This window comes from Gambusia affinis, linkage group LG01 (genome assembly GCF_019740435.1).
Source record: "Gambusia affinis linkage group LG01, SWU_Gaff_1.0, whole genome shotgun sequence".
NCBI lineage: Eukaryota > Metazoa > Chordata > Actinopteri > Cyprinodontiformes > Poeciliidae > Gambusia > Gambusia affinis.
The window spans coordinates 36,564,030-36,590,062 of record NC_057868.1 but is presented as its reverse complement, the minus strand read 5'-3'; the positions used below and the strand labels follow the sequence as shown (position 1 = coordinate 36,590,062).

General features: G+C 38.1%; 1 protein-coding gene across 1 annotated transcript in view; it reads right to left on the bottom strand.

Moving 5' to 3' along the window:
- Positions 1–2,786: 2,786 nt before the first annotated feature.
- The window catches only part of plxna2 (plexin A2), a 223,148-nt gene continuing 199,901 nt past the window's right edge, over positions 2,787–26,033 (bottom strand). The window contains exons 25-32 of the mRNA XM_044110575.1: positions 24,821–24,980; positions 22,554–22,657; positions 16,482–16,581; positions 12,405–12,595; positions 12,103–12,272; positions 11,798–12,010; positions 11,352–11,502; positions 2,787–7,201 (exon numbers count right to left, since the gene is read on the bottom strand). Of these exons, the coding sequence (XP_043966510.1) occupies positions 7,106–7,201; positions 11,352–11,502; positions 11,798–12,010; positions 12,103–12,272; positions 12,405–12,595; positions 16,482–16,581; positions 22,554–22,657; positions 24,821–24,980 (1,185 nt within the window). The 3' untranslated portion in view covers positions 2,787–7,105. The remainder of the gene's footprint in view (positions 7,202–11,351; positions 11,503–11,797; positions 12,011–12,102; positions 12,273–12,404; positions 12,596–16,481; positions 16,582–22,553; positions 22,658–24,820; positions 24,981–26,033) is intronic.

Genomic DNA, 26,033 nt, shown 5'->3' with positions numbered 1-26,033 from the left:
CCAGTACTACCGTACATTGCACAAACCAACTTTGTCAACAGAAAAGGTCTGAGCCTTGATCCATAACATGTCCTGTTCTCAAGATATTTTATATCTTAAACTTTTAGTAGCGTCCCATCTGCAACGCATCTGAAATCAAATGAAGGGCTCGTTACCAAACCTCTGTGGAGCTTAATAACACGCTAATGGGAAAATTCAGCCATTGGGTTCAGGTGTGTTGGAGAAGAGATGCAACCAAAGGCTGCAGCGTAGTAGCTCTCAAGGTCTGTACTTGGGTATTCTAGAACTTGGTGGTCTAAATAAAGAATTATCTTTCACCATTTCTTATTGTAGAATTGATCTACATCATCTAGAATCCTGAGTCTTTTTTTATCCTTTATCGTCTTCTTCATCCCAGGATGAGCTGAGCTGAAAGGGCTTAGCCTTGTTCCATCTCAATCTTAGTCCAAAGACTGAGATGGAACAAGGCTAAGCTTCCGAAGCACATAATAAAGACAATTTCTCAGTCTCCCAGAAGATCTGTTTAAAATTATTCTTATATTTCAATTGTTGTGGAAAATCATGTGAATTCTAGATATTTTAAGCAAGCAAGAGAGGTGGTTGAATTTTTCCAGAGCTAAACCTGAATTTAGCATCACATACCCTGTTCCTGCTTTTAACATGTAGACATATAATGAACAGGAATGTTGTAGAATGAGCATGAATATTCTAAGACATGCAAAAGAAGTAGTTAGCATTTCCAGTAGGTTGTGTGATAGCTAGAAAAATGAAACAATTTTTCAAGATGAGACTTTTCTAAATAGACACGAATTGAAGAAGCTGTGCTGATGAAGTATCTGGAAGTAAACATGCAGATGACAGAATGTTTTGACGTGCATCTGTCCTCCAAATTAGCACCATTGTAGGTAGAAATAATGCATTACTCCCCAAGATGGCACAAAAGGCTAGCTCCCAGAATTACAGGAAGATATGGTATTGCTCTCCAATGACTTTGGCTGGTTTTCCACACTCTACATTTACAACATCCCTTCACCATCAAGGAAAACAGAAAATTGGAAGCTTGGAGTCTACAGTGAGAGGAAAAAAATGAAGCTTGCCCAGTGAATCATTATTCATGTTGATTGTTCTCTGCTTAAGCAGCACTTGGCATTGTTTTCTGCACTGATTAAAGCATCCTTTAAATGGGTTTCGCAACACAAATTTGTGCACATCCAAATAAAAGGGGTTTTTAGTGTGTCAGAGCAATTTGGGTGGAAACAACAGCAGGCCTTCCACTGCTGTGTTGTTTCTGTATTATACTGCTGAGGTCATTTTAAAGCTTGGTGCCTGAAAGAAGCAATTTCATTCTAGAACAAGATTTCCTTCTTTCTTTTTTTCTCTTTCAAATATGAACTCAGAAACATATAGGTATTTTTGATATACTGTGTGCTTGAACTTTTTATTGACTATGAATAATATTAAAATAAATCTCAAAGACAACAAAACAATTCACTTGAAGCAGTTTGAACAAAAGCTATTGCTCTCTTTTCTCATCAACTTCACTTCTATCTAGTATTGTGGGTTTGACGAAAATCCAACAAACAAGAACTTCGTATTGATATGAAGGAAAACTAAGATTTCTTAGTTATTTCTTTGAAATAACATACATCTTTATTTCTTAGTTATTTCTTTACACGGCCTTTCAAATATAAATAAGCAACAAAGAAATGATCATAAACCAACCCAGTCACCCGACAATCAGGACACATTTCAGTCTTAAATATACACTAATTTCTACGTTTCAAGGTTCCAAAGAAAGCTGGGTCATTGTAGCATCCATCATTTTGTAAGGTTCCCACAACTTGTCACTAAAGTAATAATTCAGGACTTTTGGCACTAATTTACAGAAGCATAATTGCTTTTTAAGCTTTTCTAAAGCATATTTTCCTATATTTCAAGCATGCAACATATTCATATATCAAAAGAACTACATAAGGATTGTGCCAAGTCAGTTTTAATGTTGCCATTTTGAACAGGTGATGCCAATAGTTGATGGTAGAAGTGGCTGTAGAAGAGTCATAGAAAACCAATAGATTTATGCTGCTGAGTCTTTGACAGAGCTGAGTTCAATTAGTGAGGTCATTCATCCCATGAACAAACAAATAGTTCTTATTTAAGAATGAAGAAAGAATATGTTTAGCAAAGTTGAAAACAAGTACCCAAAACACAGATTAAATGATCTCAAATGCTTTGAAAATGGAAACAAAAACCAGAAAAATGTCATGTCATTTTAAGTAACTATATACAGAAGACCAAAAACTATGTTAAGTCTTCTTTACAGTTAAATGCTTGGGGTTTCTAACCAGAGCTTCAGTGACCTTGATATTACTACTTTCATTTTCTAGTAGACTGAAACAGCACAAGCAGCAGAAGTTATGTAACCAGCAGTGCTAAATTATGCCTGCAAAACATAGCTGTCAAACTAAGATTTTCCACAGTATGATTAAAAGTATTTTTGTCATAAATGAGCCTACCTTTAAAATTCAGAAGCATTTTACATTTTTAAATTAAATATTTAAAAGTGTTTCTTGGCAAACAACAAATATGAAGTTTTATGACTGGCAGGAATCCACCATAGATGCATCTCATCTGCTGAAATCAAACAGATTGTTTTCTTCCTTGGGAAAGTGGGAATATACCTATCTATGTTCAAATTTCCTTGCATTTTGTTCAAATGCAAAGGACAAAGACAATGTAAAAAAACAACTAAATGAAAAAAAGACAGGATTACAGATTTTGGTTCTATGCAATTTTAACCAGCAAAGTTTATTTATATATAACAACAGTACAAAGTGAATCCTTGGCTTGCAAAATAGGTGTGCTTCATATTTACAATAGGTACACAATAATATATTATAATAACAAAATCAAAGCAAATAAAAAACCAAGAGAACAAACTTTTTAAATACTTTAAGTTCTTACAATTTTCACAACACTTTTATAAAACAAGAAGAACAGACAACCATTATTATTATCATCATCAATGCCAGTAATTGCTATTTTACAGTACTCCAGTGTCTAAAAAGGTTTTTTTTTTAATTATGTGTTTAAAATGGAAGGATACTCATTTTATATTGAGAGTAATACATTGATTGGGACTTGAGTTTGTGTGTCTGATGCCATTTAGCGAGCAAACAAGCTGAAAAGATAACAAAATGCTCTGATTTGTGTAAGGAACACCACAATTCACTGGAAGCAGAAAGTTTCACAAAGCATTTTCAGTTGTTCAGCTTCATCTGAAGTGAGGTTCGTGAGCATTTCTAAACATCTCTCGCAACTGGCAGTCGAATGTAATTCTGCACTGCAGAACGGGTAAAAAAAAACAACCTCTCTTTTATTAAAATTAAATTAAAATGAGCGTACAACATGGTAAACAAGCAATCACTTCATAACAACAACAACTAAAAAAATCTCTGTTCACAATAAAAGGTGCTGCAATTTTAAGACATTTACAAATGGAAGAATTGCCGTCAGGCTAAATCATAGCACAGATCGATATGTCAATAGGAACACAAGGCAGAACTAAAGCGCGAGTTAAAACGCATGCATAAATATCAGATGAGAAACATCTGGATAACAAATGTTTTGAGAGAGAAAAATCAAAGTCATTCTTAACCAGTTGGAGCCTAACTTTGTTTATCACACTACTGTGTTACAGGGGGAGTAGCTCACAGAACAGCTGGAAGGATTCTGTCAAAAAATAAAGTTCACTCCTTGGAAAAAGGAAAAAAGGCATTAAGGTCCCAATAAAACAGAAAGCATTACTCCATATAAGCAATGTGAGGTATGAGGAGGATACAATTCTAGTCGCTGAAATTGGGAAGACACCTTCATCGAAAGGAAGAAGCTTCATGTTCTGTGTGTGCTGCGCATGTGTGCACTGCTGTGTACCTAGAGTCGGTTATTAGACCTTTAGGGAGCTTGAAAAATTAACATACTGCATTTGCAAATAAATACAGAAACAAACTCAACAAATAAAACGGTGACCTTACCCCTTATTTTTAGCTTGCTATAAATATTTTGATTGGTAGATTCTGGGAAATTATCTCCAAGAAATTAGAAAATTGATATGTTTACATAAACTAACAACTGGTTCAATTTCAGATTGCAAGCTCCTTTTCCTCCAATTATGCTGGTAAGTTGTTTTTTTGTTTTCATTTTTTACAGCAAAAGGTCAGCTATCCTGCAGAGTGGAACTCTACCTGTGGCACAGAAGAAAACATGTGCTTCAAGGAAATACACTTAAAGATCAAATCTAAGCACTGAATCATGAATCCTAAATCTGGTGTGATACTAGTTTGTTTTAGGACTTCAGCCCATCTGCTTGATACAGGTCCAAAATATGAGATAAGGTCTACCTTGTCTTTTTTCAAGTTACAACCACAACCTGTATTTTGTTTTAATGTTATGTAATATACCAACACAAAGTAGAATATCTATTCAGCCCTTTTTACTCTGATACCATTAAATAAGAGGCACACACACAAAAAAACAGATTCAGAACTTATGAGTGAAGATATTTATAAATTATTAATCTTGCACCACTTTGATGAAAGAGTAGTTAGAGTAAAACAAGTTGGTGACATCACAATGCAGACCTAGACCTAGACATACTTCATCCAATCAGATTAAGTCATTCTGTGATGAAGAGGGATCAAAAATTGCAGATTGTATTTGTGCAAAAGTGGAACATGCCACAAAACATTTGCAGAATCATGAAGCGAGTCATGATTCTGCAAATTGAGGAGGGCTGAATGCAAATTTAGAGCACACTATTACAATTTGTGTTAAAAAATCCTAATGAACTACTTTCAGTTGGTATATCAGTTAAAATCTCACTAAAATACATTGAAATTTGTGGCTGTAAAGTAGCAGAATACATAAAAAATCAAGGATTATCAACACTTTAACAGGGAACTGTGCACTGTTTATATGGGATTGCTGATTCCATCAGCAGGTGCATTTTCAAACGAGGCAACACACTCCAACCCCTCGTACTCACTGCTGCCCCCACTGGCATGACAGCAATTGCACCTCACTCCTCACGTCAACGGACATTTCTTCTCGCCTCTTAGTTTGATGTTTTCTCCTGATCACAGAGTGCACGCAACCGACTCAGATCAAAGAGCGTCTTCAAAGCCAGAGTGGGAAACCAGAGCTAAAGGGGCTCGCTCTCTCATTCTACCCCTCCATCGCTTTCTCATTTCTCGGCGCTTCTCTTCAAACGGTTCGGGTGAGCCGAGTGCTGGGAGAGGTGCTGCCCACCTCAGCCTGGCCATAGCCTCTTCACCTCTCCTTTATAGATCGTCTCACTTTCCTCAGCTGAGTGCTGGTGCCAGGATTCACCGAAAAAGCGTGCCCTAGCAGAGGACTGGTAAGATCAGGGAACACTAAGCAGGCAGGTATCTAAGGCCACAAAGAAAAGCACCACTTTTCACCCACCTGGTACATGCGCTCTACACACAAAACTGTACAAACGTATTTTCAAGTACTTGATGTAAACAACAAGCAAATGTGTCTTGGAAGAAAATAAATCAGCATTTCAGAGGATGGAATTTGCAGTTTTCAGCCTGGTCAGGGGACGCTTTCAAACAGGATCAACCATTTTATACATCTGATTTTTCCTTTCTGGTTATACATCGTACCTTTCAAAACTCGCCAGTCCAGCTTTCTGAGCTTTGAAGTTAACCCAAAACGTGTCCTCTGTAAAGCGTAAACCGATTTTGACACACTAGTAAGCAAGCTGAAACAGTAGGATCTTTTGGCACTTTGTCAAACTGAACCCACACAGAGTTCTTGTGGTCTGGGCAACACATCGCCATTAGTTGGGTGGTATCTTCTACAGCAGAATCTCTACCGACTCCTTGGCACTTGATGAAACCAAACTCTTGGAAATGTTTACACATCTGATGCGTAACTTTGGGGATGCTGTGCAAATACAGTTGATCACGCTCCCCAAATGAGACATTTGTGGGGAATGTAATGAAAATCAAAGCACATAGAAATTAACTGCTTCACCCATCTTCTTCTAGCTACTGCTCATCATTCTGCTGACTAATTCTCCTCAAGCAAATCGGAATCAGCGTGATGAATTTCGGCTCTTTCGTAGCAGAATCAACTACAAGTATCAGTGTATCTCACTTAAACTGGTCCAATATTTGTTGCAAAACTTAAAAAGATTTAAAAAGAAAAAAAAAAACATACATTCACATACACTGATTGGCGCCTTAGAACAGCAGAGCGAAGCAGTTCTGTAGCCACTTTACTGCCATCAGCCTCAAGTTTGTTTCATGCATGCTGTCGAAGCTATAACTCCAAAATTAAGATCTACTCACATTTCCAATGATGAGCAGAAGTTGTTTTGATCTCCTTTCTGATCACATGTAGAGCAGCATTTGTTCATGTACATGTTCTGTGAAGCATCAGTCCAAAAAAGGGAAGGAGTGAAATAAGACATCTTTACAAGATGGAGTTAGGGATACTCTGTGGATATTTTTCTTTAACTGCAGATGATGATATTCACATTTACAGAGTACAAAAATAAAATCTGAGTAATCTGAATGCACACTGTCCAACATGAGATTGGCCTTTCACCTTCGTTTTTTCTTTTTTTTTCCTTTTTTTTTACATTTTTTCCTCAATTTCTCGCTCAGATGGGGGTTGGGAGGCTAAATCTGTTTCTCCATTTGTCTTCACAGTCTTACACGAGTCTTCCTCAATATGACACACACTCTCATGCACACCCACACATGTGAACACCCACATGACATGCAATTTCCTGCCAAATCTAGAGAGGATCCTTTGAGGAAAACGAAACCAACAAACTCAATGTCCCTTATGTATAACATTATTATTTCCAGCTGGAGAACCTCTGTGTCAGTCTCATCGTGATGGCAGGGGAAAAGAATCGCAAACTAAAGCAGTTGTGTTTGTCCGGCTGAAGATGTACAGAGGTCCCAGGTCCAGATCGTGGTTGAAATTTCCCACGGTGAGAGGTAAGTTGTGACCTTTTAAGCAGGTCCATCGGTCCCTTCTCTCCCCTTCTTTGCTTTGGCAGCATTCACCTTCAGCTCTCCAAAGACATGGCAGAGATGAGCTGTTCCACCTTGTAGGCCAACCTCTGTTTCCTTGCCTGCTCCTCCTGCTCCAGGGCTGAAACAATCTGCAAAGAACAGGCAGCAATGTGGTAAAAAAACGAGAGAAAAACACTCTGCCTTACCACATTACAACCATAAACTTCCATGTATTTCATATTATAACCACCTAAAAAAGCAAGTTGAGTTAGCTAGAAAAGTATGGTGCATATTTCTATCAACTTACTGCCTAAATCGGAATTTTGTAGAATCACCAATAATAGTTTTACACCTTTTTCAGCTTAGTAAATACAGACTAAATTTTAGCCTGTTCTTGTTTGCAAAATGGAACAAGCTTGTATTAATTAGGTGTGGAATAGAATAGAATATACTTTATCTCAATAGGAAAATGTACAAAACATTTGCTTTTTTTTTATTTTTGAAGTCTGGTCACAAATTCTTGCTTGGATTAAGGTCAGGACTTTAATACTGTGACTTATAAGTTTGCTTTGATGCAAACTTTAATAGATCTCATCTCTTATCTTTCCACAATTTTATGGATACAAATAAAAAAACTGAAGTTTGCAGTTGTAAATAGGAAATTTGCAAAACAGAAAATAATCATTTCAAGGGTAAAAATACTTTTGCAAGGCTGTCTGTGTATCACAGCAGAGTAAAGCTTGAATTTATGAGCCACCATATGGACAACACATGAAAGAACATGTCTTTAAAAATATTCAGAAATATCATTCCATGTTTTATCTCCTGAGCTCCATCTTTTAAATTTGGCATTTGTCAAGCCGGGTTCAAAAGGCAGTTGGACGCGCTCAACTCTCAACTCTCTAATCTTGTGTCAACTTGTCAGGCTGCATCTCTGTCAGCGTGACACCATCGTACACAGCAAGGCCTCTTTGTCTGAACACAAACTGAAACACAAATGCTTGTTTTCCCTTTGATATGCAGTCCTGTATTCAAATGCCACAACCCAGTTTAGCACATGGAATAGCAGCAGTTTCTGTTTGCTCTTGTTAACTAGCAGAATGCTGTGCTTTTCTTAATAATTAATATTTCCAACAAAATAATTCATAGAGCCTTTTTCTGCATTATGTTATGTAAATACTTTTTAGGTACATGACATAGAATATGAAAGTTGGGGGTGGAGGAAAGATGACAATCCATGCTGTGTTTTTTTAAATCTTATTTTATGTTTAAAAGTGTAGAATATCAACCGGTATTCAAATCTTTGAATTTTTTTTTAGTATAGTGGTATAATCTTACATTGATGATAAAGGAAAAACCGAACCTTTAATTTGAGAATATTTATTCTGGGGGAAGGGGCATGCTAAGCCATCATTGTTTTTTTTTTTTTTTTTTTTTTGATAAATCACCTGTGGCACAAATAATTGCACCCCTGCTGTCGATGCTTTGTAGAACAGAATTTTGCCAATAGGAGAGCACTTAGTCTCATCCTGTGAAATTTCATGAAGTTGGAGCACATGCAGAGGGATCTTTGACCATTTCTGTTTCCACAATTCTGCATCTTTTCTACAGGATTTATGTCAGGCGACTGACCAAAGAAGAAAAGCTGATTATCTGCAATTAAAGACATATTTTCATTCATCATAAGAGAGGGTGCCAATAAGTACAGAAGGCTATTTTTGTTAACCCTGAAAAGAAGCAGACCTTTTATATTTCATCCTCTTTGGCAAATTAATTATGTTTGAGGTGACTGTTTCCATTTTCTTCATTCAAACTTGAATCTTGATGGCCTACAAGTTTCAACATCTCCTGGAGAAGCTGTAAATTTTATCTGCAGTGGCCTTTTTCAGCATCACAGTCCTTTATTTGCTTCCTGATCTGAAGGAGAACAAAGTATCTGTGTGCCCACCTACCATCTTCCACTCATCAGTTTTAAGACCTCTTTATCGGTTCAGTCATAACGTTTTCTCCTCCTTGTTGAGCTTGAGTGAAATCCATTATTAGTCTGCATTCCTTTATGCAGGTGAAGCCCTCCTCCCCAAATCTATTTAAGAAGGCTAGTGCTGCTCTAGCCTGGTTATTCTGAGTAAACCAATTAATGTGACTTGATGATGTTTTCTCGCACCAGAGACTGTGGGGGTAGTGGTGCACATGCTGCGGTTTGTGTGTGTGAAAAATAAGAGCATTTGTAAATGTGAGCATCAGACAATGGCAACTGCAGAGGTTGCAAAAGCAAGAGTGTAAGATTTATAAAGAGCAAAGGGAAAGCTGACTGGATAATGAGCAAAAAGTGAAAAGAAAAGGAGGAAGAGAAATAAAGAGAGAGACAATTAGAGATGTAGAGAGAGAGAGGAAGTTGAACATAAAGGTCAGACTGAAGTTTCCCACAGGAGGGGCTGACATTAGAACCAGAATGTCTCCATAAATGCCTTCACATTCCCTTCCTTCTCCTTTTATAAAATTCCTGTGATCTAATAGTGTGTGTGTGAGATGCCTGTGATTCTACCAGTGAGATCTACACTGTATAGAACGGCTCTAACTCTGCACAAGCAAAACGACAGCACAGCAAGCTGACAGCTTGTAGACACTCACTTTCCGCTCAGGTAAGAATCAGTGTGCTGTTAAGCTCAGGTCTTACCAGACCTCTGGGCTTTGGGAGGAAGCTTACTGACCTCGGTAACCTTTGCTAAAAGCGTCCTGGGTACACAAAGGGCCTTACAATTCAGGACAAATTTGTGGCTTGCTTTCTTTTGGTTCAAATTATACTGACAATCGGCCTGTAATTGGCAGATGATTTAGTGAAGCAGCAGCTTGTTACACAATCAGTTTGGAGGGTTGTCTTCCAGGTTGAATGTGCAACTGAGCGAGAAAAGTGTGTAAAAAAAAATGGGAGAATTGTTTGACCTAAACAAAGCAAATTAAGAGGCATATGGACACCTTTGTAAATGTTTATTAAGGTTTATTAATGTTTATTTATCACCCATTTGTCAGAAGTTGTATAGTAAAACTAGTCCAATATAAAATATATTAGTTAATTTATTGTGAACAGAAACATAACTTCTTGCTACTAAATAATAATTACAAATAGTGTTACTTGTTTTACTTTCTGATTTAGTTAAATTAGTCCAGAAATATTTGTTAAGAATAATAAAAAGGAATAATTTATTTGAGGAAGTTTGCCCAAAGAAAGTATATTTTGTTACAATGTCATTTTCGGTTGTAGTCTTACTTCTACTAATCCGCTGAGAGAGAAGCTAATTTTTTGCTTAGCGTCTTAGCAGCTTTGCTAACTTTGAAAATGTTTAGCGCTCTAAATTATTTTTTGTGGATGCATTATTTTAATTCTACTTTGCTGTTTTGTAAACTTTCCGTTGAATAAAGTTTTGGTGTGAAATAAGAAATTTGACCTTGTTGAGGGGATTTACTATGCTGGTGGGGATCAGCCTGGTTGAATCTAGCGCTATAGCATTAGCTTCTCCTAAATACCATGTTGACATAGTACTAATGTTTAGGGGAACTACTTTTTATGATTAGTATTTTAGGGTTAGCACTACTAGCTTTTTAGTTAGTGGTGCCCAACTATATAGTACTATCCCATTTTCTTGTAGCTTTTTGCTAATTTGTGCTGCTCCACACAAATTGGTCTGTAAATGGTATGGTTTCTTTTTCTTACCGTTTTTTAAAAAGAGTCTAAAATGAACTGATCTTTTTTGCTGCCCTATATTTGTACACCCCAAGACAAGAATGAGTCATAAATAAAAATATGTCAAAAATTACATTTATTTATATTAATTAGAATTTTAAGAGGCTTCAGTTATTTCTTAAAATTTGACATTTTTTAACCAACTGAATAAATACACTCAAATTAAGGATGTATATTAAAAAAAATGTTATATCACTACAATAGTTAGAGCTTTTTACTCTTTTTAACAGGTATGTAGAAGGTGCTGTTTTGCTTTGCCTGTGGTTACTTTGTTCCTAGTGGTAAATATGCATTAAGCAGAAGTTCAATTCATTTAGTCAACAACAGTGGAATATGGAAAATCTGAGTAAATATGAGGAGAATACAGAGCAAACCTCTGTCACCTTAACCAGAAGGTCAGGTTGTATTGATCTTACTGAAGCACATGTAATGTGAACTCCAGCTAATCCAAGCGCTTACAAGATAAACACACTTATTTGGTAAAATTATTGACTACTATTAAAAGAAAAACCTCAGAAAAACCATACTCTCTCTCCAGCTGGAGCATTCAGACCTACCTCCTCACTGTACTTGCTGACATAAGAGTAGATCTCATTGAGAGCGCTGAGCATGTTGAACTCTGTAGAGTGGAGTCTGGCCTGTTCAGCCAAATATGCATTCATGTCCTGATCACTAATAGCCGGCATCCGAGTGATATCAGCATAGTACCTGGAAATACAGGCAACACGAAACACTTGGAATCATTCACTGAGTTAATATGATTGTTCAACTGAGGTTTTTATTACTTTATAGTCATATTTTCAAGCCATTACACCACTTGTGCTGACAATTTATGCCTGCTAATATTCACTTGCAGAGTGCTTTTACAGACTTTGTCTGAGAAATATGAAAGAAAAAAAAGAGCTTTTTGAATCAATTTCCAAAGATTACCCAGCTTTTTGTGTAAGAGGAGACAAAAAAAGTGTGATTTAGTGTCGATGTTGAAAGTAGTGGTTACACCTACCTTTCTACCCAGCTCTTATAATTAGGGATATCTTTAGCGTAGAGCAGTTTATTAGAAGGCGAGTCTTTGCCCAGCCGGTGCTCTGAAGTCGAGCAGGAATCCATAAAGGTCTGAGCTACCACAGATAGACAGGCGTCCGTGATGCTGCTCTTATGGATGTCAAATACAAACTGAGGGTTCTTGATCACGTTCACCCAGAAACGCAATGGAAGGCTTTAAGATGGAGATGAAAAACATGAGTTAGGGACAGACATGGACCTAATTAGTACAACATTCGTTTCTGTTTCCACAAAAAAAAGTCCTACCAGTTGCTTTTCCATGTGTGACGAACGTCTGTGTCGTAAATGCCATGTCTGTCTGCCTGTTCATCTAGGAAGTCAAACATGTATTTGATGGCCAGGGGAAGAGTACTCCCTCGATGAACCGTACTGAACAATGTCTCAAACAGATCATCGACAAATTTTTGGAGAGTGCCCTGTACGAGGTGATAAATAGCGTAATATTAAGACTGTGCATAATGCCTTTGTATTTGAAAAAGTTCAGCCAACATGAATATTTTTGCAATCATCACACATAAAAGTGTATATGTACAAGTTGGCTGACGTACTTTAGTTGCTAGCAACCGGGTTAGATAAATCTCAGAAACCATCTTGCTGCCTCGATCGCCTTCCTTCTGGTCTCCATGTTCATGGTTCTTCACTAAGTGCCAGACCTTTACACCGCTCTCCAGGTCCGGCGTGATCATAGGAGCACGTGACCTGAGGCTGTCTGGACTGCCTGTGTAACGGAACGAAGAATCTGTCCGAGATAAAAAGAAAAAAAAGAAAATTGTAGAGTTATAAATAAAAATCCATGAGGTTCAGTAAGAAGTACATGCAGAAATCATAGGCATGAATGTGTGCTTAATTTCAGACCGTTTTTTGAAAAGCTTTGTTCAGTTTGGAAAGATGTTTAACATAAAACTAAGATTTAACACAAATTGGATCAGTTTTTGCCGATCCACACACAATGGAACTGACATACATTGGCTCAAGTCAAAATTATACATGGATCTACATTAAGCTTTAATTAAAGCAGAGGGGTCCTGTAGTGTCAACTTGACATCGCCAAAGACCATTAACTTTTTGACATTACCACGGTTAATAGCAGCTGGTACTTTATCTTTTCCTTTGTAAAAGTAATTTGGTTAATAGCAGTTTCTCTTAACAAGAAGGTACAGCTATTTAGGTGAAAATGAAGTAACATTTTATTTTTTTATAATATTGCAAAGGTCTTGTAGGATGCTGAACAAGAGGGAAGTATCTTGTGTAAAATACGTTTAAATGCTTTCTGGAGAAAATGTTTTGTCAGACAAAACAATTAATGAAACATTTGGTGACAATAACAAGGAGTATTTTAGAGCAAGTCGACACAAAACATAAAATGGCGTTTCCTCAGCTCCTCATGTCAGTAGTACTGATAATATGTGCTTTAAAATGTGTTTGGTCCAGGAGTGACTTGCTGGAACACATTTAAAAGTATATTATTTAGGGTGTACAGTTGCATTTAAGCAAACAGATTTCACAGAACCCCCCCCCCCCCCAAAACTCAAACCTTTGTGCCCACATCCTCAAGAAAAGCTGTTGTTGTCTTTTGTATAATCAGTCCACAAGAATGGTTGAAATAATTCATTAAAAATATTATGACACTCGAGCCCATGAGGAGATTATGTAAATGCTGAGGGAAAAGAGGACTTCTATAGCTTTCCTTTGTTCATAATAACACAACCTAATTTTGCAGGAAGGTTGAAAATAATGCTCCAGATTTACTTCCTGTGACTATTCACTGATTTTTCTGTCTCTGTCATAAATTATGTGATAATTATTATCTTTTATCTTCTTCGTCTACTTATATAATCCTTGGCTCGTGAGGGCTGTGCCTGGCTTCACTTAAAAGGCCTCATGATTGGCTTTTCCCCAAATGCCATTTTTAAAATAAAAACCTCCGTCGCACCCTCATCAATGCATCAAACGATCCCTGATTTGCAAAACACTGTTCTTCACCAATACATCACCCTCATCATGCATCCTTGAACCTCACGTACTCACTCCGAATGATGCCGGTTTCAGTTTCACTAATTAGTCGGCATCTACTCCAGGCAGCAGCGTCTCTAGAGGTTCAGGATCTGAGGATCCCGTTTGAGGATTTCTCTCACCTGGCTTCAAAGGCCGAGTGGAACAAAAAAGCATTAGCTGCCATTTAAGCCCCCTATACCTTTCAAATAAACCCTACTGCACCCCTTCAGTGTCGACTGGGGATGGAGAAGGTTGAATGCATGCGCCGGGTGGATTGGGATCCCAAAGCCGATCTTAATCCAGTCACTGGCTTTTACTTCTCCTCTGTTCCCTTATGCTCTGTCTTCCCTATTTCTGCAGCCGTTTTCCGAGTTGATCAGTTGTACTTGTGGCACAATGTGAGTCAAGATACTAAACTCTGCAAATTGCGTTAGTTTGAAATCATCTTCTTCTGTGCCAAACGAGGATTAATGAAGGTCAGGCTAATGCCAGCAAATAGACTCCTCTCTATCTATCTTTGCTGGTAATAAGAAAGAGAAACAATCTTTTAAGCAACCTTTGCGATGATAACTATCATTTCCTTGTACTGATACCCTCTAACTTTAATGTTTTATTTCAAAGAAAACTACTGAATGCTGAGCAGTTTTTCTAAAGGTCAATTTAGATTAGGTCTGTTAATAAATATCTCCTCACTTTATTTTACATTAAATACTCTAAGTAGATGTATTGTTTAACCCAGAGTTTACAGGCACACACTCTCTGTTTTCTGTAAATAAGTTTAATTGCATGGAGGAATGAGGGTGTTCTTAGCTTGTTTTCAGTGTTAGGCAGTTTAAAGGCAGACTTTAGCTCTGTTCCCCAGTCCTCATAATTGGCCCTGCTCGCTTATCTTTTCTCTGTTTGTGTGAAGCATCATTCACACAGAATAATTAACAATCATGAATTGCCTGGTGCTGGTGCTGCATCATTCTGGCAGTGGATCAAAATTTGGCACTAAACAGCCCAAAGTAAGTCACACATCTGACAGACTGTGAATACATGTAGCAACCGTGGCAAATTATGTGCCGTGATGTGTGTCATCGATGTTAAAGAATTGATGAGTTCAGGACCCAATAAAAGGCAAAATGAAAGACTGCAACACCTTATTATACACTATATTGACAGCATTTTTTTTTTTTTAAAAAAGGGTCTCTTGACCTTTTATTGTTGGAAAAGGAAAACATCAATGACGACCCAAATAAAGTCATGCTTAATTACATCTACTTTGTGTGCGAAACAGAAAGAGGTCAAAAATACTTAACCTTTTCTGGGCATATTTATGAAGAAGCACCTCCTAAATAACTGTAGTTCCTCCCTTGGTTTGAGGAGTTAACCAATAGGAGTAGGCTTATATATTTACAGAGTGGACACTCTCCCAACCAGGCTTTTTTAATAAATATGTTTTAAGGGGTTGTTTTCTGATCAATAAACTTACTGCAATCATACACAAACCATCATCTAAAGCTCTAGGAGTTGGGGTCATTAATGCAATTAGAAACAATTAGATGATTTCATTATTAAAAATCTGTGAATACCTTAAAAAAATATACTTAAATTCAGAGAGATAAATGCTATTTAAATTTTTTTTCTTTTTTTTTTTTTGAAAGTTTGTTACACTTAAACCTTTCCGTGGAGTCTGGACCAACTCTATGTATTTTTTGAAACAAAGTCACTAAGTTAAAGTTTCATTGCACAGCAGCCTTTTAACTTCTCTCCCTCTGAAACTTGGCAAGACATTGATTATTGTAGTTCCATCCCCTTACTACATTTTTACAAAGTTTGAATTGACTTTACAAAGTCAATTTAAAGTATTGAAGCCATTATAAAAACACTAAGATAAATGCTACATTGCTAGAATTTATTCACATACTGGACTTTGCTGTTTTAAAGGGGAAGTTATCCTTCTTTCTACATCAGTGACTTTCCTACTGTTCTGCATGTTTTCGATGTTTCCCTGCCTCCACACACCTGCCATAATTAATGAGTTATCATCAGGCTTCTGCATCACTTAATGACATGCTAAGGAGGTAATCATTCATTTGATTCAGGTGTGCTGAAGCAGGGAAAACTCTAAAACATGAAGGACAGGCAATTTATAGGCATGAGGTTGAAAACCACAGCTGAAGGAGCAATCCTCCTGGAATAGGAAATAAAAATGTAAACAAACAGCACTGTTATAACTTATGATTGGAAATGGACACAAATGAGTGTCGGGAGAAACTAAATTCCCAGGAGAACACAGTCCTGGGTGTTAAATCAAATAGCATCTACAAGCATGTTACCAGTATGCTACCCTGAACTTGTATCTCTTGAAACTTAGTTATTCCAGACTTGGTTGTAACTGCAGTGGAAACGGAAGAGGGTAAACGGCCACCGGTTCCTGAAGTGCAAACATAGCTTACTTCATAATAATGAGAAGCTAGCACACTACAGCTCTCATTCTCTCTATTATTTATTTTATTTTTTTCTCTTTTTGTATTCTATATCATTAGCAGTTTGAACCTCATAAGGAATGTGCAGAATTTTATAATTAACTATGCTGTATTCGTCTCATTTAGCAATTAATGTGGAACCAATGTGCGCTGACTCACCATATCTGCTGATGGAGGTACGGGTTATGCTCGCTGAAGAAGGAATGTTATATGATGAGGTTTGCTTGGGGACCAAAGCTACCACGCTGCGATCAGAGACCTGCATGAGGAGACACATAGAACTCTACATTTTACTCTTGAATGCATATCTGCAATTTGTCACATTCTGAAGATATGTCATGCTTTACTCAAACAAAATAACAGGTGTATGCATGTATACAGTGTTTTCTGATTAATAATTCAGATCAGAAGTAAACAATTCTTTTAACAAAGACTCAAAAGCCTTCATGTTGCTCCCTGTTGTTCTGCACCACAACCCTGTAGCTTTTTCCAAGCTGAGCAAAGTGCTGCAGCTGCATGACGGTTGTACTCAACATGTCTGTCATTGTCATTTTCAATACTTTCAGAAACATTACAGAGATGAGGTAAGCTTTGGCACTTGTAGATTATGCAAAGAGAGGGAATGGTTGATGGAAAAGGAGGCTCAGTGTCTCAGTTGGTGTACGTGCACCCTTACCATAAATGGTTGATGCAAGTAACAACAAAATATCTCTGAGTACTATTCAAAAAAGATGATAGGACAAGGCAATAACATTTGAGAATGATGGTCAGTTTAATCATTTTCCCTCTGTGAATTACATTTCAGACTTTTGCCCTGTGTTTTCAGCTCCAGTTGTTATCGCTGAAAAACGGTAGGTAGAACACACAGCGCTACAACACAAAAAATGCCTTTAAAATTAGCTTCAAGACTTGATTGTCATATGAGATCATTTATCAGTTTAATTAATGAAAGCTACTGCTGCTAGCGGACCAAAACATCTCTGCTTGAGAGAGCCAAAACACAGCAAACAACTCACAGTTCTTTAGTGAGAAGCAAAAACAACAAAAGAGCTTGTTGGCTGGCATTTGCAGCTTACCCCGAGGAGGGAATTCTGCTTCAGACCCAGCAAAGACAAACGGATGAGCCTCCAGTAGAGAAATAAACAAAAGGCAAATAAATGCCAGGCTCCTAAAGGCACACCTTAGAGAAACAACAGAATAAAAGCAAAAACATTTTCCCTTATATCTCTTAGCAGGAATAAGTTATTTTTGCATTTTGGTTTGGAAAATATCACACAGCATATTGTTCATATTGGGTGAAGCTTAAGCAGGGCTGCTCCATTCCTCCCACCTTACATTCTTTCTCAGCTGATCTCGCCTCTGTCGCTAGCTTCAGTGAAGTTACTCAAAGTACAAAGGAAATAACGAATCTCTAATGAGTGAAACAAATATTATTTAATCAGAAGTGAAACACTGTCTGCTTTTAACACTATTGCTATGTAATTAATTCAAACCATGATATCCTGAGGCCTAATTTAACACATTAACAGTTAGCAATCATCTTTTTAATCTAACTTGCAACAAACTAGTGATAAAGAATCTGGGGACAAAAATAAGGTCCAAAATAAAAATGATTTTTATAAAAGCAACAAGATGTGACAGAATGTTCAATAACAGCATTTTTGTAATATTGTAGTAAAACCCTGAGATCAAATTATCCCTCAATAAAATATAGTGCAGTCTACACTGTTTGTGGGCTTTTCTCCTCACTTTCTCTCCTCCACTGTTTCTTGTCAGATTCTGCTCACCTTAACTTAATTTCTACATCCACTCTATCCCATAGCCTGGGCCAATTGGCTGACAGTGCATAGACCAGCTCTAACACACCATCAGGGTACACTTCCGTGAAGTTTTCACTGCTATTCCTGTGATACATTTTCTCCAGGGAGCATGAAATAGCTTCTCAGTACACCCTTTCCTTTTTACATCTGCCTCCATCTCTCTGTCTCTCTCTTTCTTTACGCTTTTTATGGCTGAAAGAGAAGCGAGAGCAGAGATGGCTCCTTGTGATAGGAGCAAATGATTGAAGGCGTGCAGATTCGCCCTTCAGGGATAATCCAGTGTGGGGCTGATAGTGGGCAGGTGTGATAAGGGCTGTGGACCCCGCCTGTGATAAGACCTTCCATTAGACACTAGTGAGTAGGCCAGACAGCTGAGTGTGGTCATCTTCTACCTTTCTTCCTTCCTTCTGCGTTCTCTTAGATCATGATGCCTATCAGAGGAATCGCAGCTGCTCAGTAGCTTGGAAATAAACTGCATGTGTGGAGCTTCTGTAAAAACTAGAGGGGGGAGAGTAAGTCTGAAGGCAGTCATCAAAAAAGAAAAAAGTACTCAAGATTTATTTTATTTTGGACTTAAGGTGGAGTTTGGATATGGAAAACATGTAATTTTTTGGGATTATGTCTGCAACAGCTGCTTTTAGGGATATGACTCAGAGTGCAGCAACATTAACCAAGCATGTCACTTATTTTCATTTCACATCCTGAGACCATAGTGCTCCTTCTGATTAAAGGCTTATCTTTTAACCAAATTGAAAACAGACTCGAGACAACTACAGTGTTAGATTGAGAATCACAGCAATGAGCAAGTTTGTGTTGTACGTTTTGCTGTTCAAAGAGCCCAAAATACCCTGACATCAGTTTGTCTGCAGAGTTACAGGAGTCACCAGTCTGCTCTTCATGTTCCTCTGGAACAAACAAGTCGGCACTCAAATCACCAGACGAAACACCAGCTAAACCAAAACAGTATGGTTATGATTAGTATTTATATTACATAGACAAATACATAAAGATGAAAACCTCTAAGAAGAGGTTTTCCAGACTAAGCTTGGATTTTGCCTTCTGCTCAAAATTACCTTTTTTAATACTACTTTAGATTTTTCTTGGGTTTCTTGTGTTCTGTTGTTGTGTTCTACAAAATTTCTATTTTGTAGAATCAATTTCTTAGTCACACCTGTCCTGAATTTATGTTCACCAAGTAGAATTTTTACAAAGTGGCTTCAAGTGCCAACTAACCGAGTTGACAAAGCTATAAGAATAATCTGCTTTGATCTTCAAGAAAAGGGCATTTTGCTCATATGACAGTAAGCTCAATAGTTAAAATCTAAATTAAAACAGAGGAGAATTAATTCTTCGAAGCAGAGGTTAATGCTGATCTAATGTTATTCATACATATGTGAGTATTTTTTGGCATCATGCTTACTGCCCAGCTACCAACTACAGCAAGTTAAATTGTTTCAAGACAGCATTCCAGTGAAAGAAGATTTATTTATCTTAGCTCTGCTGTTTATCTGAGGATTGCCACAAATGTATGAGCTACAAGTCTGAACACACATTGTGTGCATATTTGAAAAAACTTCAATATGTGTCTATCTTTATCCAGGCAGGAAACAAATACAGAAACAGAGAGAAAGCTGTTGTAGAAGAGGAGTCTGGTCCCCTGACTATGAATACAAAAGTGATGAATAAAGATTGTGAACTCGTTCTCAGTTTGTGCATTTAAGTTTTTCATTTTAGCGCAGTGGAAAGGTGCGCATTTCCATATCCAGGCTGTGTAAACTATTATTTCCAATGTAACAGTGTAAACAGCCAATGGCATTTCCTAGGTGGCTGTGAGACCTATGAATTTTAATGCCTTCGTCTAGTCCCTGTGTTTCAGCTATGGGAGAATTAGCAAATACTCAGGGTGATGCTCAAACTCACTCTGCATATTTCACTATTTCCCTTTTTACCTCTTCTTTCATTACATTCTTCAAGCTTTCCCAGTCTCTCTTGGGCTTAATGAGATGATCCCCTTTGTTTTTTTTTATTCAGAGCCACATGTGTTGTCACAGCTGCCAGTTCGGCACCATGGTGTGTGACACAAACACACAAGCTCTCACAAGGGGTCTATTGCCAACTCATCCAAACAGTAATAATGCAAAAACATCTCTCCTTCCAACTCTGATCTCTCCCAGCACCAACTGTCCTTTTCCTCTCTTCCTCCTGCCACTATTTTGCTCTGCAGCCCGTCTCTATCGTCTCTGTAGTGATGCGGTGTTGGGCCTTACGGTGGGTTTTATGAAGGGACCCTCAGATCCATGATCAATAGCAGTTCTGTGATCTGCAATTGAGCAAGAAAATAAGTGAAGTGGCCACATGAGTGTTCTGTAGTGTCTCCCTTGGCTAACGATGGCAGACAGACTGCAAGGCAAAGAAGTGCAAAAAAACAACAGAGGAGCCCATTATGTGGTAGAAGCAAACACACTGAGCTGCTTCACCAAGGGGAAACACAGAAGAGACCTAGACGAGGTGCTTAAAGGGGGAACCGTCACTGTTCAGCAGAGGTACAACACGTCTAAGTACTGAAACCCTGCATTAAAGCCAGACGCTACGGTTTTAATGGGAGTCAATAAAACTTTGGTGTTTAAAGCAACAAAATGATAAAAACCAAAATGATAAATTCAGTGTTGTTTCTGGTCTCTGATTAGCAGAATTGATGTAATGAGACGAAAGTATGTCAAATCAGGTTCAGTTTAGATTTTTTGTGCTGAAGTGGCAGCAGGGAGATCAAAGTTCATATCAGAAATTATATAAAACCCTTATTGAATTTCCAGAGTGCTTATCATTATTGTGCTTTCAGTGAAAAGACGTTTTACAGACATTTTTCCTTTTCTAAAATTAAGCATCCCTAAATTTTCCATGTCATTTAGAAACACCAAATAAACTACTAATGATGACAACAACAATTAATAATAACAATAACAACAATTGATAATAATAATAATAATAATAATAATAATAATAATAATAATAATAATAATAATAATAATAGTAGAAATAAAAAGTCAACTGATCATTTTAACAGTATGTTAAGGTTTTATTTCTGTCCAGAAATAAAACCTCAGATTATTTATCCACTTCACCAGGTACAGGTAGAAGTAAGAGTCTGGTTCCGTCACCAAAAGATTTTCTACATAATCTTCATGAAAGACTTCATTGAATTGTTTTCCTTGTCTGCCAAAATGCTCAAGTACATAAAATGTACAAAACACAACAGCTTGCTGCTATTGCACCCAAGAAGCTTCACTGACTTCCATTCAAATCCGAGTGTCTTTTTTTCCCTTGTGAATGTGGAAGGAAGCGATGTTGAATCTATTTGGAGTGAGGTGAAATGTTTAAGAAGTAAAGTGTAAATGAGGCCAAAGTCAAAAAAAGTAACAGTAAAGGCAAAAAGGAGAGTGAAAAGACAAAGGGGCAACAGAACCTGCATGGTGCCAAGTGCTGTGTGAAGGACACTATGATGTGTCCCGTCTTCTAATGACTCCCACATCTGCCAAGTTACTCCCACTGCTCCTTAGGGGCAGGAGTTCACAGCAGCTCCCTGTTGTGAGGGCTTCAGTTTTGCCACCTCAACCTTTTTTACTGGCATCTCCAGGATGCGCAGTATTGATCTGCGATTCTAACCAAAGCTGCCACAGCCTCTGCTCCTTCCACAGGTAACCTTGAATCAAATCTCATGCAGTCTTTAGACTGATGGCACCCTTCTGCCAAGTATTGAGGGACGGCTGAGCAGGCGCTGCAAAAGATTCATGACCTGTGCAGATGACCAGCTTCCCATCTCCTTCGCCTGTTTCCGTCTTTATTTCCTTTTCTTTCTTTAATGTGTCTTTCGAGCATCTACCAACTTCCACTTTAGCTTTTCATCATTCATCTGCCGTAAATTCCACTGAAAAATCTCTTCTTGTTCTCAGCTTTCCTCCTCTTTAGCTCACTACTCTTCTGTCTATTAAACAGGGGGCGGAAGATGAACTTGTGCCCCCAAAGGAGGACAAATTCTTACTGGTGCAGAGATGGAGTGAGAATGAGGGGAAAGTAAAGAAACGTCTTGCTCCTATCGCCTCATCTTTCCAGGGAGGTGGGAGAAATGTCAGCTGTGATGCAGAGAATTCACCTCTCCTGCCACCTGTACAGTAATTGTCCTCTATTCCGTGAGTCACTCAGAGTGTACCAGCTATGAGCATGCAAATGAGAGACTGAAAATTGGGCTGCCTTAAAGTCAAGAGCAGAAAATATCAAAGTTTGCTAGTGTGGGTGGAACAATTTCCATAATAAAACCCAATACATAAGTTGGGTTACAAATTAGGGTTTTCTTGACAAAAAGAAGTTTCAGAGTCAATTAGGAAAAAAAACACCAAACTTAGTAAGTACCTACCTGGTAGTGCAAGAGTGTGTTGAGTCTTTTCCAGTCATTTTCAATCTTAGTGGTGATGTCTTCATCCTGCAGCACCACACGAGCCATTCGACCCTGACGCCACTCTGATGACAAGAACACAAAAGCAGAAGCATAATAAGTGAAACATGAAAATAAAAACGTCAGCTCCTATATGGCTCAGTCTTGAATTAGTTTTTCTTGTCATAGAAAAAAATAATTCCAAGTGTTATTTTTTCTAGAAAAAATATTTCTTGTCATATTGCTGCAAATTATTTTTTGTCTGATTTTTATGCTTGTAAAACACACATTTCAAGGTAGCAAACTTCACGGCTCCTCTGTTTCACTCTCTCTAAGTTCTGCAACATTAACTGAACTCTACAACACTTCTCCTCCCTCATCCTCTGGCCCCAGTTCTGCAAGGCGGGGGGACCGACAACCTCTTTGCCTCTACTTATGTTCTTGGGGTTGTTCCAGCTGGCTTCAGGTGAAGGCAACTTCTGCCTTCCAATAAGCCTTTAGCTCCCTAAAATACTCTCACCAACCAAAAAATTAGCCAAAAAGAAAAGGAAAAAAACATTTAGCATTTCTGCTTATTGATCTTCACCTGATTTCATAGTGGGTTGATCATAGGGGTTGCCAGTAAATGGCTAAATGATGACACCTGGCACAAAAAAATCTAATTTTGGGGTGATTTGTTTGCTTAAGTAAACATGTTGGACAAGTGACAGAAAAAAATCCGATGTGGATTCTGAATCATTTTCATTCAGTTGGAGCATGAACATGATATATGGAACTTTGACAAAGTTTCTGCTACAAACTGTTTGGTCTCATATATTAGTTAGAATATTAGTCTGATGAGATACGTATCAAGATGGAAGACTTAATTATTAAACCTTAATAAAAAGAAGTGCCAGTGCATAAAGACTCAACACCTGGTGTTTTTCCTACAGCAATACAGAATAAATATAAAACCTTGAAGAATAAATGTAAATCAAAACCACAGAGAAAATCATAAATAATCACACTCAGGGAATTAGCCATATTTAGCAGTACTCTCTTCAGGAGACTAACTCCTGTAACAATGTCTTTGAGTTCTGTAGATGGTTTGCAGAAGTTTGTTTGCTGTAAAAAAAAAAAGTTCAGTTAAATTCACATTTAGGACAAACTACCTAAACATACTGTCTCATTGACACAAATGAGTAGATATCTGCAGGATTCCTGTGTGCCCTCAGACAGAGATCGATATGCATCTTAATTTGATATTCCTCAAGAACATTTGAAAGATGCATATTTAGGCTGCCTGCACAGTTTAATTGGTACAAGTGTCACAAATGCAGCAGCAGAGCCATCACTGTGGAGAAGAAAGGAAGATCAGATTGAGCAGGAAGCGCTGAGAAAATTACTTCCTTTCAAAAGCAAGCAGAAAAGGAACCATATGTAACAGGTAAAAACACCAAGCAGCACTGGTGGAGAGCAGTGACTGAGGCATCATTGTGCAGTAATAAAATGATAATAAGGATAGTCACAGAGAGGCGGATAACCAATGTAGGCCTCATACTGGGAATGATCATTGATTTTCCCCTTCTTGACTGTGTTGTTATTGCTGCGTGTCTTGGCCAGATGACCACATGATGCCTCTGGCTAGCACAACATGGCCTCAAACCTTCTAAACTACCCACAAATGTGTGTTTTAAAGAGAATTGTATACCTGCAGTCAGTCTCACACAGATGCAATCACTTTCTAGCAATTATCCGATGGGAGTGTTGTAAAGACACAGATGCGTGCTCATTTGAAATAAGCATTGGGCTAGGGGGGTTTATTGTTATCCACACTTATGTGAAGTTAAAATAAAATATGGTGAGGGACAGACTGATGGGAGGCCAGGCACAGACAGCAGAGGATGGCAGTGGCAGACTGTGTGGGAGTGGAATTTAGTTTGAGGTGGCAGAGCCAGACGGTCAGCTCTTACCTGTATCAACCACGTCCAAGATGTAAAAACATGCATCATCAGATGTAATTCTCTATTTAAATCTTTTGAGGCTTGTTGGCACCGGCAGGTGTGGAAAACATGCCAGTCAGTTTCATCGAAGCAGCACTCTGAGGCTGGTTGGGAGACTGGAGCACAGCTTTATCGCACTGATTATCTATCCACCATGTTCGGGTGTTCTCTTACTAATACATGGATTTGTAGGTGTGAAGGACTCTACACCTGTCTGGTGGATCTGTGTGTCTTCGAATTGTGTGTTCAGTGTGTTTGGCTCTTTACCCAAGTCCATGTCGACTGCCCGTGGCCGCTGAGAATAGGGCATGTTCTTGTAAACAGCATCAAGTATCTTCTCCTTCACTTGTGTGATTGTGTCACAGTTCAACACCTTCACGGGAATCTCCGGACTGTTTTCGTTGTCTGGATTTACACAGTTTAGGATCTGGATTATGAAAAAGGGAAGAACAGAGAGGGGGAGAGAGAGTGAAAAACACAAGAGGGGAGGAAGAAAAGCTGGTTCCTGACTGGACGCGGGTTCAGCTTGTGGCTTTTCCCTCATTAGAGTCTCTTTGGATCGTAGCAGGAGCTTTGAGAAACCATTTCCGCTCTTACTGGCATCCCAAAATCTAATTTCACACCTTCGGCGGGACACCAATTTCCAGCACTGCCGGGGCATTAGCACATAATGAGCCAAATTCCCAGTCAGAGCAATCAGAGCATTGTCATGTCACATGCTGGTTGTGTGAGAGCTTCCCTTTTTTCTATCTGTTCATGATAGAACGTGAGGAGAGGTTTGTTTGGTTTGTTCACCGCCTACCCTGGTGTTGGACCAACAGGACTTCCTGTGGGACTAATGCTTAATTTTCCTCCCAAGGTAGTGCAGTGAAACACAGCTACACTGCTCTACAAAGGCATCCATGCCCTTTGAACCTTCTTTCACTAAAGAATAAAAAAAATTGATGTATTTTATTTAGCGTATCTTTTTTAGAATTGCAGTTTTGCCAAATACCCCAAGTTCAGTTAGATTAGATGGAAAGTGTCTATGAGAATCAACTTTTAAGTCATGCCAAAGATTTTTTATTCGTTTTAAGTCTGGACTAGGATTATTAGGAGGTAAATCTCACACAGGTTCTACAGGCTTTAGTCCAGGATTTTCCTGATTTTAGTTCTATCCATCTTCACAGAAAAACTGACCAGCTTCTCTGTATAAGATGATTTGTGCAGTGCATGACAAATAGTTATCAATAGATTCTCTCAACTCAGGTGTGGTTTACTGCAGCTCCGGTCACCATCGGATTAATGCTCAGTTTGTCTTGTTTGTTAGTTTTGGGTAAACAGTCATGTCTGGATAGGTTTCTAGATGTGCTAAACTCTATTTTCAGATGAACGGCCGAAATGTGCTTCTTGCAATGCATAAAGTTTGAGAACAATCAACCAAGTTTATTTAAAGTTGGTTGAATTAAATTATATTTAAAATTTGTAACCGGTTAAAAAA